Source organism: Ammospiza caudacuta, chromosome 4 (assembly GCF_027887145.1).
Source record: "Ammospiza caudacuta isolate bAmmCau1 chromosome 4, bAmmCau1.pri, whole genome shotgun sequence".
In the NCBI taxonomy this organism is placed as follows: domain Eukaryota; kingdom Metazoa; phylum Chordata; class Aves; order Passeriformes; family Passerellidae; genus Ammospiza; species Ammospiza caudacuta.
Window position 1 is genome coordinate 71,330,260 of NC_080596.1, and position 18,949 is coordinate 71,349,208.

An 18,949-nucleotide genomic window follows, 5' to 3' on the forward strand; every position below is an offset into this window, starting at 1 on the left:
ACCCGGGGTTATTAAAGCCAGGCAGCTCCGGGGAATGCAGAGGGGCTGATCCTGGGGAGGGGCTGGGCACAGCTTGGGGATGTCAGAGGAGCTGTGCTGTGAGCGTGCCTCGGCTCAAAGGCAGCTGCTCCATCACACAAGTGACAATGACAGGCCCTAAATGAGTCTGGGGTGGTGTCTGCCCGCACAAACCCCGTCAGACTTGTTTGGCTTCGTGTGGCAGCAACAGGGGCTCAGTCAGCTCGGCAGGGTTTGTGCTGAGCAGTGGAACACCCTGGGCCTGAGTCAGCCCTTCCCTGGCAGGGTCACCTCTGCCAGCCCCTGGCGCCCTGGCAGCAGTGGTTACTCCCAGATTTTGTCCCAACGTCACTCCAAGTGTCGTGGCCCTGCCCAAAGCACTGGGCAGAAGCTCCTGGTGGAGCTGGAGAGAGGCGCCAGGCCCTGAGCTCATTCCCTTCTCCACCTCCTCTGGCAGCAGGGAATCCTGGAATGGTTTGGGTTGGAAGGGCCCTGGAACCTCATCCCATCCCAAACCCCTGCCAGGGAGGGCTCATCCACAGTCCTTGCAGGTCTGGGGTGGGGAGGTGGCTCTGGACACCCTGGGATTGTGCCCACACCTCCCAAACCCACGTGCATCCCCCTGGGACCATCAGGACACTGCAGGTGTCCCTGGGACAATCAGGACACTGCAGGTCCCTGGGTGCTGCCCTCCCCTCGCTGTCCCCAGCCTGGTGACGAGCAGGACAAGGGCTCTGCATGAGGAGCACATTGTGGTGGCCCTGTGCTCCCAAACCCTTGGGAACCCAGAGTCCTTGGGCATCCCAGCATGGGGACACCGAGATCACAGTGTCCCCAGCTGAACCAGTGAGGGCTGGGGTTGGGTTTTATCCAAGGCAGCAAGAAAGCTCAGCAGCCCCAGAGCTGAACCCCGTGGGTGTCCAAAGGCACTGGCACTGCCAGGCAGAGCAAGGCTGGGATCCCTCCTGGAGCAGCCCCAGAGCTCGGAGCTCCTGGTCCCTGCCCTCGTGGTGGGAGCAATGGGAATGTCACATGGGAATGTCACATGTGGGACCATCCCATATAGGAATATGTGGGAATGTCCCACGTGGGACTGTCACATGTGGGAATGTCCCATGTGGGAATGCCCCATATGGGAATGCCATATGGGACTGTCACTATGAGAATGTCCCACATGGAAATGCCCCACATGGGAATGCCTCACGTGGGAATGCCACATCGGAATATCCCACATGTGAATGTCCCATGTAGGAATGCCCCACATGGGAATGTCCCACACAGGAATGCCCCATGGGAATGTCCCACATGGGAATGTCACTATGAGAATGCCCCACGTGGGAATGCCATCTGGGAATGCCCCATGTGGGAATGTCCCACATGGGAATGTTCCACATGGGAATGTTCCACACAGGAATGGCCCACAGGGGAATACCCCACGTGGGACTTTCCCATAGGGGAATGTCACATGGGAGTGTCCCACATGGGAATGCCATATAGGAATGTCCCACATGGAAATACCACATGGAAATGCCCCACACAGGAATGTCCTACATGGGAATGTCCCTCATGGGAATGCCACATGGAAATGCCACATGGGAACGTCCTACATGGGAATGCCCCTTGTGGGAATGCCCCATGTGGGAATGCCCCTCATGGAAATGCCACATGGGAATGCCCCATGTGGGAATGTCCCACATGGAAATGCCATACACAGGAATGCCCCATGTGGGAATGTCCCACATGTGAATGCCCCACATGGCAATGCCCCACCTGGGAATGTCCCATGACGGAATGTCCCCCTCAGCCCTTCCAGCAGCTCTGGGGCCGGGACACGGAGCTGGTACACGGCTCCACGTCAGCTCCGGTTGTCAGGCCAGCGAGCGGTGCCAGGCAGCTCCCCAGCCCAGCCAATGACACCACTCTGCACGTTCATTTAATCCCTAATTAATCTCCTGGTGCACAGAGCAGAGCCCTGGGCTGGGGGAAGGACCCCGAGCGCTGCATTCCCGGTTTGCTGTAATTGGGAACGAGGGAGGGACCGGGGAGCGCCGCTCACATCGAGCCCTTCCCTCGGCACGGAACAATAACGAGACCGTCGGCTCCCGGAGCATCTAATTAGAAATGGCGCGCTTAATTGATTTCTTGGCGATGTTAATTAAGGAATAATGAGAACCAGGTTGCAGCATGAGGTGCCAGTGAGAAGTTTTGAATGTCTCTCCTGGAGGATGGGTCTGGTGGCTGCTCCTGGGACAGCCAGGGGACAAGCCCAGGGTGGTGTCACCCGTGTCCCACTGGGTGTCCCAATTCCAGCCTGGGCACAGCTCAGCTCCTTCCATTTTCCCTTGTTCCTCCTTTTCCTGCCCCCTTCCCTGGGCTGTGCCAGGTCCTGGCAGGATGGCAGGAGGTCCCTGTGGGGTCACCTGGTCAATGCTGGACCCTGCCACCCAGGGACAGGAGATGCTGGGACATCCCTGGCAATGCCACCTGGCCTAGGGATGGGATGTCCCCTCCTCATCTGGGGTGGAGATCCAGAGTCTGGGATGGCCTTGGGAGGAGTGTGGAGGGTCCCAGGGTGTGTGAGACCTCCCTGGGCAGAGCTCTGGGTACAGATCAATCCCCTGGGATGCTCTGAGGACATTCCCAGGCTGGGATGTGGAGTCCTGGTGCTGGTGGCTGTCCCCAGCTCTGGGTGTGTCCCCAGGTCCCTTTAGGAAACACCACTTTGGGCTTTTTACTGGTTTTTATGACTTATTCCACACCTGGTATCTCATCCTTGGGTCTGAGCACCCCCTGACAGCAAATCCCCCGGGAATGGTGAGGGGACAGCTGCCAGCAACACGTCTTCCAGCGGGGTGGGCACCCTGGACACCCAGGGACACCCCTAGGACACCTTTGGGATACTCTGAGACACCCCCAGGACATCTTTGGGACACCCAGGACACCCCTGGGACATCCTGGGATACCCCCAAGACACCCTGGGACACCCCTGGGACACTGTGGGACACATGTCAGACACCCTGAGACACCCAGGGACACCCCTGGGACACCCTGGGGACACCCCTGGGACACCTCAGGGGCACCTTGGCACACCCCCAGGACACCTTTGGGACACCCTGAAACACTCCTGGGACATCCTGGGGCACTGAGACACCCTCAGGACACCCCGGGGACACCCAGGGAACAGCCTGGGGACACCCTGGAATGCCCAAGAACACCTTGGGACATCTTAGAACTTCCTGGGACCCCCCTGGGACACCCCTAGATGTATCCCAGACACCCTGAGACACCCCTGGGACACTCCTGGGACACCCCAGGGATACCCTGGGACACCACTAGGACACCTCTGGGACACCCTGGGACACTGAGACATCCCGGGACACCCCTGGGACACCCCTGGGACACATCCCAGACACCCTGAGACACCCCGGGGACACCCAGGGACACCTCTGGGATACCCAGGGACATCCTGAGACACTCCCAGGACACCTTTGGGACACCCTGGGACACTCCTGGGACATCCTGGGACACTGAGACACCCTGGGACACCCCCAGGGCACCCCAGAACACCTCGGGACCCCCTCTGCTCCGTCTGTTTTTAACCCCTGCGTCGCCAGCGCCCGCGAGTCCCCGTGTCACCCCTGGATTGTCACAATAAAAGAGGTCACACACTGGCTGTGGTCCCAGCTCCGTGTGCGATTCCAGATAAATGTCAGGATTTAAATGTCCCATCTGAGGACAGGATTATTATGGGCTGGCTCTCCAGGGGAGAACTGCTGGGGATGGGGATTTTCCTTGGAATGGTTTTCCCTGGGTGCGGGGAGGGAGCAGGGATGATGGATTTTGTGTGTTTGTATATAATTATACATAAATAATTGCAAAATCTGTATAATGCTAGACAACAAAAATATGTATAATTATAGGCATAATATATATAATTATCATCTAGTACATATAATAAAATATATAAGCCAATTGATATATTTTAAAATATGTAAATAGATATTATTATATATAATATAGACCTCGCAAAGCACAATCTATATTTTATATATACATATTGCATACAAAATATACGGTGTGCATACTAATAAATATATATAAAATATAAATTACAAAATACAATATACACATTATATATGCATTTGTATGCATATGATTTATTCATGTGCATATATGTGTATATGTGCTGTATTTTATATATTATTATTTTATTTTTACATATATATATAATTCATATATATATATATGATTTGGTGGGTTTTTTGGTTGTTCTTTTTTTGGGGGGGGTTTGGTTGTTTTTTTTTTCAATATTTATATGTGTTTTCCCCCAAATTCCAGGAAAACCTGGGAGGGACTCCTGACCTTTCTCCCCTGAGCTCCCTTGTCTGGAGGGTCCCGGCGGGGCCAGCCCTGGGTGTCCCATCCCTGCAGGGACATTCCTGAGGGATCCACAGGGAACTGCAGCAGCTCGGGAGCTCTCCCAACATCCAATCCCTGTGCAGGTGTGGGGCTGCCATCCCTGGAGCTGCCACATGCCTGCCACACCTGTGGGACCTCGGGGACAGCCCCAGGGACACCCAGGGACATCCCACATAACCTGTCACACCTGTGGGATCCCCATTGACACCCCCAGGGACATCCCCAGGGATGCCTCACATACCTGTCACATCTATGAGACCCCAAGGGGACACCCCACATACCTGTGACACCTGTGGGACCCTGGGGACACCCCCAGGGACACCTCAAGGGACACCCCCAGGGACACTCCACATACCTGTGGGACCCCAGGGACACACCCAGGGATACCCCACATACCTGCGACACCTGTGGGACCCCGGGGACACCCTCAGGGTCACCCCCGGGGACACCCCATATGGTTGTCACACCTGTGGAACTCTCAGGGACACATCCAGGGACACCGTGGGACATCCCACACCTGTCACATTTGTGGGACTCCCAGGGACACAGCCAAGGACACCCCCAGAGACACCCCACATACCTGTGACACCTGTGGGACCCCGAGGACACCCCCAAGGACACCCCCGGGGATACCCCATGTACCTGTCACACCTGTGGGACCCCAAGGGGACAGCTCACATACCTGTCACACCTCTGGGAACCCCGAGGACACACCCAGGGACATCCCCCGGGGACACTCCACATACCTGTCACACCTGTGGGACCCCCAGAGACACCCACAGGGACACCCCACCTACCTGTCACACCTCTGGGACCCCCGAGGCGACACCCCTGTCCTCACCCAGTGCCATGGAGCCACCAAACTCCGCTTGTCCCCTCACTTCCAGTTCCTCTCAACACCTCCCAGTGCCCCCCAGTTCCTCCCAGTGCCCCCCAGTTGCCGTCCCACAGGGCCCCCGCTGTCCCCACCCCTGGCGGGGCTCTGTCCCCACCCCGCAGGTGTCCAGGTGAGTTTCCAGCAGGATTTTCCTTTATTTCCACGCAGTAACACTCACTACAGCCGCTACCTACGGGAGGGAACGCACGCACACGGGCACGGGCAGAGAGAATAAATTAAAACAAACCGTCATAAAAAACCCAAACGATGAGAAAATAAGGGGGGGACTGGTGGGGAAATGAGAATAAAAAGGCGAATGAGGAGGGCTGGAGCACGGAGCCTCGGCTCGGAGGCGGTGGGTGCATCTCAGGAGCGCAGCGCGGGGAGGATGCGCTGCGGGGCCGCCCTGGCAGCCTCCTGTCCCTGCTCGGCGGGGCGGCAGCGCCCCGAAAGCCCCTCCGAGGGGGGCCCCGGGCGGCGGGGGGACGGGCGCGGGCCCCGGCCCCGGGAAAGGCCGCGGGCGGCGGCGGCGGCGTGGCCGTGTCCCCAGAGTGTCCCCAGAGTGTCCCTAGAGCGTCCCTAGAGTGCGGTGGGTGCCGCCGCCGGGGTCCCCCCTGCGCGCCGCGGGCTGCTCGCCATGCTGGCCGCACCTGCAGCCTGTCCCCGCCTTAGTCGTTGGAGGTGACATCGATGTCTTCCCCACTCGACTGCTTGGTGGCCAGGCGCCATCGGTTGATGTGGTGCGAGCCCTTCTTCTTCTGGTCCGAGTCGGGGCCCTCCTCCTCCAGCTTCTGCCGTTTGTATTTCGTCCGCCTGTTCTGGAACCACACCTTCACCTGCAACGGGAACAGCAACGACACCTTCACCTGCAACGGGAGCCACACCTTCACCTACAACAGGAGCCACACCTTCACCTGCAACAGGAACCACACCTTCACCTGCAACAGGAGCCACACCTTCACCTGCCACAGGAGCCACACCTTCACCTGCGGCACACACACAGCGCCTGTGGGCTACACACGGCCGGGCCTGCACGGGGAGGAGGCTCGGGATTCCCTGGGGAGGGGACACACTGGCCCTGGGCCTGATCCTGTTCCTATCCCTATCTCCATCCCTGTCCCTGTCCTTGATCCTGGCCCTGGCCCTGGCCCTGTCCCTGTCCCTATCCTAATCCCCATCCCTGTTCATGTCCCTGTCCTTGTTCCTGTTCCTATCCCCGTCCCCATCCCCTTTGCTGTCCCCATCCCTGTCCCTATCCCCTTCCCTGTCCCCGTCCCTGTCCCTACACCTGTCCCTGTCCTTGTCCCTATCCCTGTCCTTGTCCCATCCTCATTCCTATCTTTATCCCCATCCCTGTCCCTATCCTTATCCCTGTCCCTATTTCTGTCCCTGTCCTCAACCCCATCCTTGTCCCTGTTCCTATCCCTGTCTCTGTCCTTGACTGCATCCCTGTCCCTGTCCCTATCCCCATCCCCATCCCCATCCCTGTCCCTGTCCCTCCAGGAGCACTCCCACAGCCACCCCACCATGCCTGAGCTTCCCACAGCAAGGTAGGACACGGGGCACAAATGTGGCACAAATATGGCTGCTGCCACCTCACAGCCCTGCAGAAACACAGGGGTGTGAAGGACACTTGGTGACACCTCAGACACAGCACAGGTGACACGGCTCACAACACAGGTGACACTGCTCACAGCACCCAGAGTGTGACACCTCAGCACAGCGCAGGTGACACTGCTCACAGCACCCAGAGCCTGTCAGGACAGGTGACACTGCTCACAGCACCCAGAGTGTGACACCTCAGCACAGCACAGGTGACACTGCTCACAGCACAGGTGACACTGCTCACAGCACCCAGAGCCTGACACAGACACAGCACAGGTGACACTGCTCACAGCACCCAGAGCCCGAGCTGGGCTGGGCCTGGACTGGCACAGAACAGGGAAGCAGCCAAAGCCAGCCCTGTTCCAGCTGCCACTGCTGCCAGCTGCCACCGCTATGGCTCCAGTGACACTGGGATGACGCTCAGGGCCATCCCCACACCTCCAGCCAGGACCAGGATCTCAATTATCCATCATTAATTGACCACTGCTGCCAGGTGCCACTGGCACAGCAGCCATGGCTCCAGTGACACTGGAATGATGCTCGAGGCCATCCCCAAATCTCCAGCCAGGACCAGGATCCCAATTATCCATCATTAATTGACCACACTGAGGTTTCAGGAGACCTTTCCTGCTCTGCTGGTGCCAGACCCTGTCCCAGGAGCCTGAGCAGAGTCTCCATCCTGGGATCCCACCCTAACCCACCCCACAGTCCTGGCTCCAGCACTGGCAGCAGGGGCTGGGCTGGGCTCAGGGCCAGGACTGGGGACAGGGCAGCACAGCCAGGGTCACTTTGGGATGCTGGGGGCACTCACAGGGACAGGGGGCATGGAGGGGGGCGGGATGGCACAGGCAGGGATGGGGATGGGGATGGGGATGGGGATGGGGATGGGGATGGGGATGGGGATGGGGATGGGGATGGCACAGGCAGGGATGGGGATGGGGATGGGAGATGGCACAAGCAGGGATGCGGATGGCACAGGCAGGGATGGGGATGGGGATGGCACAGGCAGGGATGGGGATGGGGATGGCACAGGCAGGGATGGGGATGGCACAGGCAGGGATGCAGGGATGCAGGATATGGGATGCAGGATGGGGGACGGCAGTGGTGAGGGTTGCAGGATGTTGCAAACAGGGTTATGGGATGGGATGTGGGATGCTGCAGGCGGGGTTATGGGATGCTCCATCTGGGAATGAGGGACCTGCAGGCAGTGGTGAGGGACACTGCAGGTGGGATGGTGCAGGCAGAGCTGCAGGCAGGGGTGCAGGATGGGATGCAGGATGCTGCAGGCAGGGTTATGGGACATGGGATGCTGCCGGTGGGATGCAGGACGTGGCAGTTGGGATGGTGAGGGCTGCTGCAGCTGGGATGCTGCAGGGAGCAGAGGGGATGCCCCAGGGAGCAGTGCTGGGTGCTGCAGGCAGGGACGGGGGCTGAGGGGTGGCAGAGGGGTGGGATGCTGCTGGCAGCGGTGCAGGATGTGGATGCTGCAGGTGGGATCCAGGATTCTCCCGGTGGGATAAGGGGCCATCCCCACACCTCCACCCAGGCAGGACAAGGATGCCCCCGGCGGGCTGCGGACACTGCCTGGCTCCCAGGCCCGCAGCACCAGGTGCCGCTGCTTGGCCCCCGCTGCCAGCCCAGCCCAGCCCAGCCCGGCCCAGCCCGGCCCAGCCCAGCCCAGCCCAGCCCGGCCCGGCCCGGCCCGGCCCGGCCCGGCTCAGGCTGAGCTTTCTCCCGCAGCCGTTCGTGTCCTGCAGCTGCTGGCCCGGCTCAGCCGATCCCAGGACCATCGGTGCTTTTCCCTCAGCACCGACCACGGCCCCGCTCCCTGCTCCGGAGCCTCCCCGAGCCTGCACAGCCCGGCATTGCCATCCCAGCCCGGCATTCCCATTCCAGGCATTCCCATCCCGGGTCAGCATTCCCAGTTCGGGGGCCGGTATTCCCATTCCAGACCAGCATTCCCATCCTGGGCCACCATTCCCAGTTCAGATCAGCATTCCCATCCTGGGCCACCATTCCCAGTTCAGATCAGCATTCCCATCCTGGGCCACCATTCCCAGTTCAGATCAGCATTCTCATCCCATCCCAGCATTCCCATCACAGATCAGCATTCCTATCCCTGGTCAGCATTCCTATCCCGGGTCAGCATTCCCATCCCAGGCATTCCCATCCCGGATTATCATTCCTATCCCAGACCAGCATTCCCATCCCAGCCCATCATTCCCATCCCGGCCCGGCACTCGCTGGAGCCCCACCAGCCCAGCAGCAGCCGCTGACTTTGGGCTGTCCCGGCTCGGAACGGCTCCTCCCGGCGGCGGGACACAATCCCGGGACACAATCCCGGGACACAATCCGGGGACACAATCCATTGCCTTTCCTACCTCCGGGGCATTCCCGGAGCCGTGCCGGGCTGGCGCCTTCCATCCAGGCGCCGCGGAGCACTTTGCAAACTTTAATTAAAGCTCCGGGAGCGGAGAAGTCGCCTTATCCCTGAATTGTGGAAGGGGAACCGAGGCACAAAGCGATTAAATCATTAAATCTGCCCGTGCAGTTAAATCTGTGCCCGAGCGGGGCGGGGGAGCGGCTCTGCCCGGCTCGGCCCGGCCCGGCCCGGCCCGGCCCGGTTCCTGCGGGCTCCCCGGGATTCCCGGCTGGGAGCGGGGGTGTTCCCGGGCTGGAGGAGCTCCCGGGCCGCGTCCCTCGCTCCAAAGGCCGCAGCCACGGCGGGAGAATTGCGGGAGCTCCCCGTGGGATGAGCTGGCCCCGAGCTCCGGAGGAATCGCTCTAAATCCCCGAGCCCGGGGTTTGATCCCTTCCCAAATTAACCCTTCTCTGTTTTATCCCTTCCCAAATTAACCCCCCTTCTCATGCCGGGTGTTTGTGCCAGGTCCCGGCACCGCCACTCCCGGGGCTGGCTCTGTCCCCCGGGGTCACCTCCCGCCCCGAGACCCTGCTGTGGTACAGGGACAGGGATGGGACAGGGGTGGGACAAGGACAGGGATGGGACAGGGACAAGGACAGGGACAGGGACAGGGACAGTGACAGTCCCCGAGGTGTCTCCTGCATCCCTGCATCCCTGTCCTGTCCCTAAGCCTGACTCCCGTCCCTTTTTCCCTCCACATTCCCAGCTGTGCCCTGCCCTGAGGGCCACCACGGCCACCGGGACATCTGATGGCACCTGGGGGAATCAGCTCTAGCCCCAAGGTGACATTACCATCCCCACTTGGGGACAGTTAAAATCCCTGAGGAGCTTCCCCTGGCAGTGACACAAAGGGTGAGGGTGGCCCTGGATGGGGACAGGAAGGAGCAGCCCCACTGTCAGAGGGTGACACCGCCTGTGCCAGGTTGTCACCCAAAGTGCCACCACCCCAGTGCCATTGCTGCACCTCTGCCTGTTCCTGCGGGGACTTTCCCCATAAAAAACCCCAAAACTTCTCAGGTTTGTTTTTGGGGCCAACTCTCAGGGCAGGGGCCACTGCCAGCCCTGGGCCTCGCTCTGCAGCTCTATCTGGGCATCTTTCTCCTCCTGTGATTCCCAGGCATTCGCTCCGTTAATTATTAATTATTAATTACAGCCAGCACCGAGCCCCCGGCCAGGGCTGCTCCATCTCTGCAGGGACAGTTCCAGGAGGGGACAGCACGACATCCAGGGGCTCCAAAATCACCCCAAAAACCAGGAGGGGACAGCAGGATATCCAGGGATTCCATAGTCACCCCAAAACCAGGAGGGCATATCCAGGGATTCCATAATCACCCCAAAACTGTGAGAGGACACTGGGATATTTGGGAACTCCATAATCACCCCAAAAGCAGGAGGGGATACCCAGGGAGTCCACAGTCACCCCAAAGCTGTGAGGGGACAGTGGGACACACAGTGGCTCCACAACCACCCCAAGCTCCCCTCTGCAGCAGCCAGGGAGAGGCCTGCATTTAGGGAATGCAGATTGGAGACCCCGAGTGGGGTTTACCCCATGAGCTGCCAGGTTGGAGCTGCTCTGCTGGGAATTCTGGGCTCCATCGTGCCAGAGGAACCCAGGCAAGTGCCTTCCCAGCCCAGGCTGCTCCCAAGGCAGGGGAACAGACCTGGTGCCACCAGTGAAGCCATGCCCAACCCAGCAGGACACAGCACGGTGCCCCCAGCTCGTCCCATTGCCAGCACACATCCCAGATCCCAGCCTGGCACAGCCCTGGGCACCACAGGGCATGGGGGCCCTGCTGATCCCAGAGCCTGTCAGGGAATGGGGACCCTGCTGATCTTAAAGAACCCACAGGGCATGGGGACCCTGCTGATCCCAGTGCCAGCACAGTGCCCGGGATCCCTGCTGATCCCATAGAACCCACAGGGCATGGGAGCCCTGCTGATCCCAGAATACTCACAGGGCATGGGGGCCCTGCTGATCCCAGAGCCTCTCAGGGCATGGGGGCCTTGCTGATCCCACAGTGCCCAGGATCCCTGCTGATCCCAGAATACTCACAGGGCATGGGGGCCCTGCTGATCCCAGAGCCTGTCAGGGAATGGGGACCCTGCTGATCCCAAAGAACCCATGGGGCATGGGGACCCTGCTGATCCCAGTGACAGCACAGTACCCAGGATCCCTGCTGATCCCAGAGCATGTCAGAGCCTGGGATCCCCAATGATTCCAGTTACACCACAGAACCTGAAATCCCTGCTGATCCTGGTGCCCATGATCCCCACTGATCCCAGAGCACCCCCAGTGCCCAGGATCCCTGCTGATCCCAATGCCCAGGATCCCTGCTGATCCCAGTGCCCAGCATCCCCACTGATCCCAATGCCCAGGATCTCTGCTGATCCCGGTGTCCCCACCCTGCCCAGACCCCCCCACACGCCTGGCTCGATGTCACCTGTGTCACACTCCTGTGACCCCATCACACCCAACCCCCCTGAGGGCTCCCCTTGCTCAGACCATCCCAGATTCCCTTCGGAGCCCTCCCTGCACCTTCTCCACCCCGATCCCACTTTTGGGTTTCCCTCAGGGCCCTGAGCTGCGTTTTGCTCCCCCGGCCCCTTTGATTTTGCTGTTCTGGGCCTGTCGTTCCAATCTCACCCCGAATTAACGCAGCTCCTCAGCAGGAGAGCGGCTGGGAAGGGGTTAAACACCTGCACCATCCCCAGCCCATATCCCACGGCATTTCCTGGTGCTGGGCAGGACCTGAACACTCCTCACCTGCCCGGGGCTGCTCCAGGTGCTGCTCCCTGCCTGGGGACCCGGAGCTGGCATAGCCAGGGGGGAAAATTCCATTTTCCAGGGGAAAAGCAGCTGAGAAATAGGGCCAGGCACAGCCATGAGCTGCAGCCCTTCTGGGAATTGTTAAATCCGTGAAAAAATGGTAAAACCCCCCAAACTGTGGGTTCAGATGTGGGGCCCCAGGTGAAAACACACCAGTGTCACACCAGGATGGGTGTCATGGGTAAAGCAGGCTGGTTTTCCATGGGAGTTTGATTCCATGCAGGATTTATCACTGAATATTTAATTAGTAATAATTATAATAATGGTAATAATAATAGTAATAATATCCTGGGTTTGACACAGCCACCAGCCCCTGGCTGTCCCACTTCTCCAATCCCAATACCCGTCTGTCCCCAAACCCTTGGCACTCTGAAATTATTTCCCACCAGGTAATTAAAACAGATTTAAAAAAAAAAAAAATTTTTTCCAAAGCCATATAACAGAAAGGAAAAACGTTTCCCTGCAGGCTGAATCCCTACAGCCGGGTGCTGTTCCCGGATGGATCCGTGGAGCCTTTCCGGGCCCCGCCGCTGCCTCCCTGTGCTCATTCCCTGCCAGCAGCATCAGCTTCCCAAAATCACGGAAACACCACACAACTGAACACCCTGCAGCACCCAAAAATGAAAATTTCAAACATCTCCGTGGCCTCTTTGCACCCTGAAAGCTCCCTGGGATTTGGGCTGGATGCCGCTGCTGCGCTTCCCCTGGAAATGGCATTACTGCATTCAGGCTCCAGGCAGCGCTGGGAAAGGCCAGGGAATGGCCAAGCTGCCCCTGGGGCATCCCACAGCTGCCCTTTCCACCCCGACAAGTTCCTGGCTGTTCTTTGACCTTTGGGTTTTGTTCTTTTTCTCCCTTTTTTCCCCATTCTACCCAGAAAGGTGACGGCAGCAGCGGGAAGGGCCCTGAGCCGCTGTCAGCGCTGAGCCCCGCGAGCCGTGAGCTGGGGCAGCTTCACCCTCAGGATCCAAACACCCTGGGGATTTTGGGGGGCTCAGTCCCTGCTTCCTGACACCCACAGCTGCTCCTTTCCTCCGACCCCATGCCGGTGACATTTTCCTCCCAGGAAGTTCCTGCTCCCAGGGACGCGTCTGGAGGTTTTGTTTGGCAGAGCCTGGGCAAGGATGAGCCAGGCGGGTACTGGGAACACCCACGGCTCCAGCTTTATTTCCCAACTAAATTTAAGCTTAAAATTTCAATTAATTCAGCACACAGGCCCAACCACCTCACCAGAATTTGGGGAAAACTTTCTCCCTTCCTGGGAAATAAAACTCCTTCCCCTGGAGCGTTTGGGAACAGCCGCTCACCGGGACACCACGCTCGGACACTCAGATGCTCAGCCCCAGCTCCTGCATTTTCCCCCAGCTCTGTACACTTTTCCTTTCATCCTCATGTTTCTCCTGGGTCTCCTTACATCTAAATTCCTGTGAAATGTCTGTTCTGATCCCATAAACTATCATCCAACACCAGCGCCCTGCGGCAGCACCATCTCACACCCATCCTGAATCCTGGGTGCTGGTGCACAGACCCGGAGCTGTTCGGCTCAGCCACGGTTTTCCAGTCTCCAGGGAAGCCTTCAGCCTGCTGCTCCTTTCCTAGATTTTTGATTTTTGATGGATTTTTGAACCCTTAAATTGCTCCCAGGGAAAACACCCCAAACCAGCAAGGAACAACACCACAAAAGCGCTCCGGAGAGCGGGACAACACCAGAGCCACATCCCCAACCCCAAACCTGCCGCAGCTCCTGGAGCACCAAAAGCTGTCACAAAAACCCCAAACCCACCCCGAGGAGCCCCAGAACTCCTGCAGGCTCTGGGGGTCCTGCGGAGTGCCAGCTGGGGTTTCATATGGGAGCGATGTGCGGGTCTGGGGCCGCTGCTGGGACAGGGTGGGACACGATGGGACAGCCAGGAGGGACACGGAGGGACAGGCGGGTGGCAGTACCTGTGTCTCGGAGAGGCTGAGGCTGCTGGCCAGCTGCTTGCGCTCGGCTCCCACCACGTAGTGGTTCTTCTCGAAGGCTCTCTCCAGGCGCAGCAGCTGCGACGGGGAAAAGGCCGTGCGGATGCGCTTGGGCTTGCGGGCGAAGGGGCCGTGCAGCAGGAGGCTCTCCTGGGACACCTCGCTCCCTGCGGGCACACACAGAGCTCAGCGCGGCCCCCTCGGGGTCCCTGCCCGGCCCTGGGACTCGGCAAGGGCACAAAAAGGGGAATTTTTGGGAGATTTCCCCACCCTGAAATTGCTGGTTTTGTGCTACGTTCTGAATGCTCTCAGCCCCACGGTGGGGTTGGACACGGCGCCAAAGGGAGGGCAGGGAGAAAAAGAAAGAAATAAAGAGAAGGGATGGACGGGAAGAGCAGCAGGAAGGGAAAAGAGAGGAAGAGAAGGTGGAGGCAGAGAAAAAGCTGAGACAGAGAGAAAAAGAAATTATAAAATAGGAGGAAAACTGAGAAAGTGACAGGAAAAAATAGAGAAGGAAAACTAAGGAAGAAAAAAACGTGGAGGGAAGAAAGAAAAAGGGAAGGGGACACGGAAAGAGAGGAGAAAAGTGGGAAAGCAATTTTTAAAAGAGGAGAAGAAAGAGAAAGGAAAACAGAAGGAAAAGAAAGTGAAAGGAGAAAGAAAGCAAGAGACAAGAAGTGGGAAAGAAAAAAAAAAAGAAAAAGAAGCAAAGAAGCAAAGAATAACGAGCGAGAGAAGGAAATCTGTAAAGCAAGCGAGCGAAACAAGGTAGAAAGAAACGAAAACGAGGGAAGAAAGAGAAAATTAAAGGCGGAGGGAGAAGGCAGGAGAGAGGGGCGGCTCGGGAGAGCGGCGGGCCGGGCTCGGGGCCGGGGGGGGACCCGGAGCCGCTCCCGGAGCCGAGGGGGCCGGGCCGGAGCCCCCGGGCGCCGCCGGCAGCGGCCGCGATCCCCGGCGGAGCCCCGGGGAGCAGCGAGGGGTTGGTGCCGAGCAGATAAAACTAATCCGGGCTGCGGGACCCCCCGGCACCGCGGCGGGACAGAGGGGACGGCGTGCAGGGGAAACGGAGAGGCAAAAAGAGAGAGGGGAAAAAGAAAAAAGAAAAGGAAAAAATAAAGAGAAAGAAAAAACATGAGAAAAAAGAGGAAAGAAAAGGACGCAGCAACAGAAAGGAAAAGGAATAGAAAGAGGTTAGAAAGGAACGGAGAGAAAGAAAATAAAGATAAAAGAAATAGAGGCAGAATCGGAAAATTAAGAGAAAGAAAGAATGAACGAAGGGAAGAAAGAACGAAAGAAGCCAAACAAGAAAGTGAGAAAAAGAAAGAGAAGAAAGAAATAAAGAGAAGAAAAGGAATCGAGGGAAAATCTACAGAACCAAACAAACATCTCTCTGCGCAGCCGAGATCCACCGCACCGAAATCCTTCCCTTCGTTCCCGGGAAGGAGAAAACCAAATTCCCGGCTCGGCTGCGCACGGAGGCGGCGGCGCCGGTCCCGTGCCCCGGAGCTCCGCGATGCTCGGCCGGCACTGTGCGGGGCCGTGAAAGGCACCAGCACCGGGGGTGCGGAGACACCGGGGGTGCCGAGACTGCGAGCGCTCGGAAGCACCGGGTATGAAGAGGCACCGGGAGTGCAGAGGCACCGAGTGTTCGGAGACACTGGGTGCACGGAAGCACCGGGCTTTCGGAGGAGCCGGGCGTTCGGAGGAACCGGGAGTTCGGAGGATCCGGGGGCTCGGAGGCACCGGCCCCGGTACGGAGCGCCCGGGGGCCCCGGCCGTGCGTGCGGGCACGGCAGCAACAGGTCCTGCGGTGCAGTCGGGCCCCCCGAGCAGCCCCGGGGCCCCGGCAGCGCCCGGCCCGCGCCCCCCGCGGCCCCCGCTCACCTTGGAAGCGGTGGCCGAAGAAGCGGTTCCGCAGCACCCAGGGGTAAAAGTTGAGCGGGTCGCGGTGCTGCGGCCCGAAGAAGGGGTGCGGGTGCGGCAGGGCCGAGCCCCCCAGCTGGGGGGGCCCGACGGGCAGCGCCGGGTGCCCCACGGCCTCGGGGAAGACGAGCTCGGCGCTGCCGTACAGGGCCCGGCCGGCGGCTCCCTGGAAGCCGGGGGCGAAGGCGGCGGCGTCGGCGGCGGCGGCGGGGCCGGGGTAGGCGAGGGCGGCGGGGCGCGGGGGGTCCTCGGGGCCCAGGGGGGTGTCCTTGCCCACCAGGGACTCGATGGTGAAGCAGCGCTTCGCGGACGGCTGGAACATGGTGTGAGCCGGGAGCGGGGGGGGGGGGCCGGAGCGGGGCCGGTCCTGCGGGTGCGCGCGTGTGTGCGGTGTGTGTGTGTGTGCGTGTGCAAGAAACCTCCCCCTGGGCACGGCACACACACGCGGGCCCGCGGCCCGCACCCCTCCCTCCCTCCCTCCGCCCCCGCCCCGCCGCCCACCCGCGGGCGCCCACGCAGCCCCGAGCCCCGCGCGGCCGCTCCGGCGGCGGGCGGGACCTGCGGGACCACGGGGGCGGCCGCACCTGAGCCCCCGCCGGGAGGGGAGGCCCGCGGAGGCAGGGCCGGGATGGGGAGGGCAGGGATTGCGGGGATGGGATGGGATGGGATGGGATGGGATGGGATGGGATGGGATGGGATGGGATGGGATGGGATGGGATGGGATGGGATGGGATGGGAGAGCAGGGCCGGGATAGGAGAGCAGGGCCGGGATGGGGAGAGCGCGAATTGTAGGAATGGGATTGGAGAGCAGGGCCGGGATAGGAGAGCAAGGATTGCGGGGATGGAATGGGATGGGAGAGAAGGGCCTGGATGGAGAATGCAGGGATGGGATGCAGAGTGCAGAGACGGGATGGGGAGGGCAGGGATTGCAGGAATGGGATGGAAGAACAGGGCCGGGATGGGATGGGAGAGCAAGGAATGCAGGAATGGGATGGGATGAGAGAGCAGGGCCGAGATAGGGAGAGCAGGGATTGCAGGAGTGCGATGGGGAGGGCAGAGAATGTAGGGATGGGATGGGAAAGCAGGGCCGGGATGGGATGGAAGTGAAGGGCCGGGATGGGATGGGAAAGCAGGGCCGGGATGGGATGGAAGTGAAGGGCCGGGATGGGGAAGCCAGAGGAGGCAGGGCCGGGATGGAAGAGCGGGGAAAGTAGAGATGGGATGGAAGAGCAGATCAAGGTAGGGATGGGTCGGGGTAGGATGGGGAGAGCAGGGACGGACAGGACGGGCAGTGGGAGGAAGAGGAGGCAGAGGAAGGTAAGGACAGGCAGGGGAAGCAAAGGGAAGCAAGAGGAGGCCGGGGGAGGACAAGGGCAGCCAGGAAGAGTCAGGGGAGGCCGGGGGAGGCACGGGAGGTACGGACGGGCAGGGGACGACAAGGAGAGGCAGCGGAGGACACGGGGAGATGGGGCAGGAAGGGGAGGCAGAGGAGGCAAAAGGACGCAGAGAGCGCCCGAAAAACTGGACTGGAGCCGCTCCCGCCGGCGCGCCGCGAACTTGTGGCAAAAGGGCTCCGGCTGCGCGGGGCTGGGCGGGGGGGTTACCTCCGTATAAAAAAAAAAAGAAAATTTAAAAATCCTTTAAAATTCCTCATTTTTTCTTCTTCTTTTGGTTTTCTTTTTTCCTTTTTTTTTTTTTTGTCTTTTTTTTTTTTTTTCTTTCTATTTAAATGAATGAACCAGCCCTGCCCTCAGCGGCGGAGCGGATCCCGGCCCGCGGGGGCAGCACAGGTGAAGCTTCCCCCTCCTCTCCCACCCCGCGCAAGCTCCGCTCCCCTCCGCGTGTCCCCCTTCCCCCGGCCGATACCTCTTCCCACCGCTCCGATCCTGCTCCAGGGATGGGGGGAAAAAACAAACAACCAAATCTCCCAAAAGTGGCAATTTTGGCCGTTTTGCCCGGCGCGGGGGATGCGCGGGCGCGCAGCCCCTGCGCGGGCCGGTCCCGAGTTCACTCCGCAGTTTGGCTCTGCTCGGAGTTTGGTCGGGCCGCGGAGGCGGGGGCCAGCCCTCCCCTCCCGCACAAAGGGGGTTGAAAGTCTATTTTCCACTTGGCTGGATCGAAATGCTCCGCGCGGGATCCTTCCCCCCGCGGAGAGCAGAGCGCTGCTGCGCGCCCGCGGGCGCTGCGCGGACTCGCTCCCGCAAGAGGCTGCGGGGAGAAGGATGGGGGCAGGAAAAGCAAAATTCCGCGAAATCCCAGAGACCTGAAAACCTAAAAATGGAGCGAGAGCGTCGGCAAAGCGGTTTTTTTTTTATTTTTATTTTCGTTTCCGCAAGAAAGAGAGAGGAAAAAAATAATCGACATTCGAAATATTTTATAAATAGATTTTAAAATATATATTTCCTTTTTTTTTTAATAGGAAAAGTGGAAATAAGGAAGGGGAGTTGGGTGAGAGAGCTAGCGGAGAGGGCAGCGGGAGCGGAGCCGCGGGGGGACGGGGATGGGAAGGGATGGGGAGGAAGGGGAAGGGATGGGGTCGGGAAGGGGAAGAAGAAGGGGACACGGGGACAGCTCGGCTCAGCCGCGGAAACTGCCCGGCTCCGGACCGTTTGTGGAATTTAATTTAAATCAATTTAATCCAACTGAATTCAATTGAATTTCTGTTTTTCTCTCCTTTTATTTTTTTTTCCCTCTCGACCTTTTCGCTGCCCCCGGGGGCCGGGGGGGGGACGCGGCCCCTCCGGCCCTGCCCTGCGGCAGCCGCGGGTGCGGAGCGGGCGCTGCGGGATCCGCGGCCCCGGAGCGCGGCGCGGGGCCGGGATTTCGTTTCGTGCGGATCTCCCTCATTTCAGCATCTTCCGAGGGAGACAAGCGGGAACGGCGGCCGGGCTGCGGC

General features: G+C 59.7%; 1 protein-coding gene across 1 annotated transcript; it reads right to left on the minus strand.

The window, feature by feature from the left end:
* Positions 1-5,538: 5,538 nt before the first annotated feature.
* On the minus strand, positions 5,539-16,375 carry LOC131557134 (homeobox protein EMX1-like). Its single transcript, XM_058804185.1, has 3 exons — positions 16,015-16,375; positions 14,113-14,297; positions 5,539-6,150 (listed from the first exon to the last, which is right to left on the minus strand). Exons 1-3 carry the CDS (start codon positions 16,373-16,375, stop codon positions 5,983-5,985), a joined length of 714 nt encoding a protein of 237 aa, XP_058660168.1. The 3' UTR covers positions 5,539-5,982.
* Between the last annotated feature and the right edge of the window lie 2,574 nt (positions 16,376-18,949).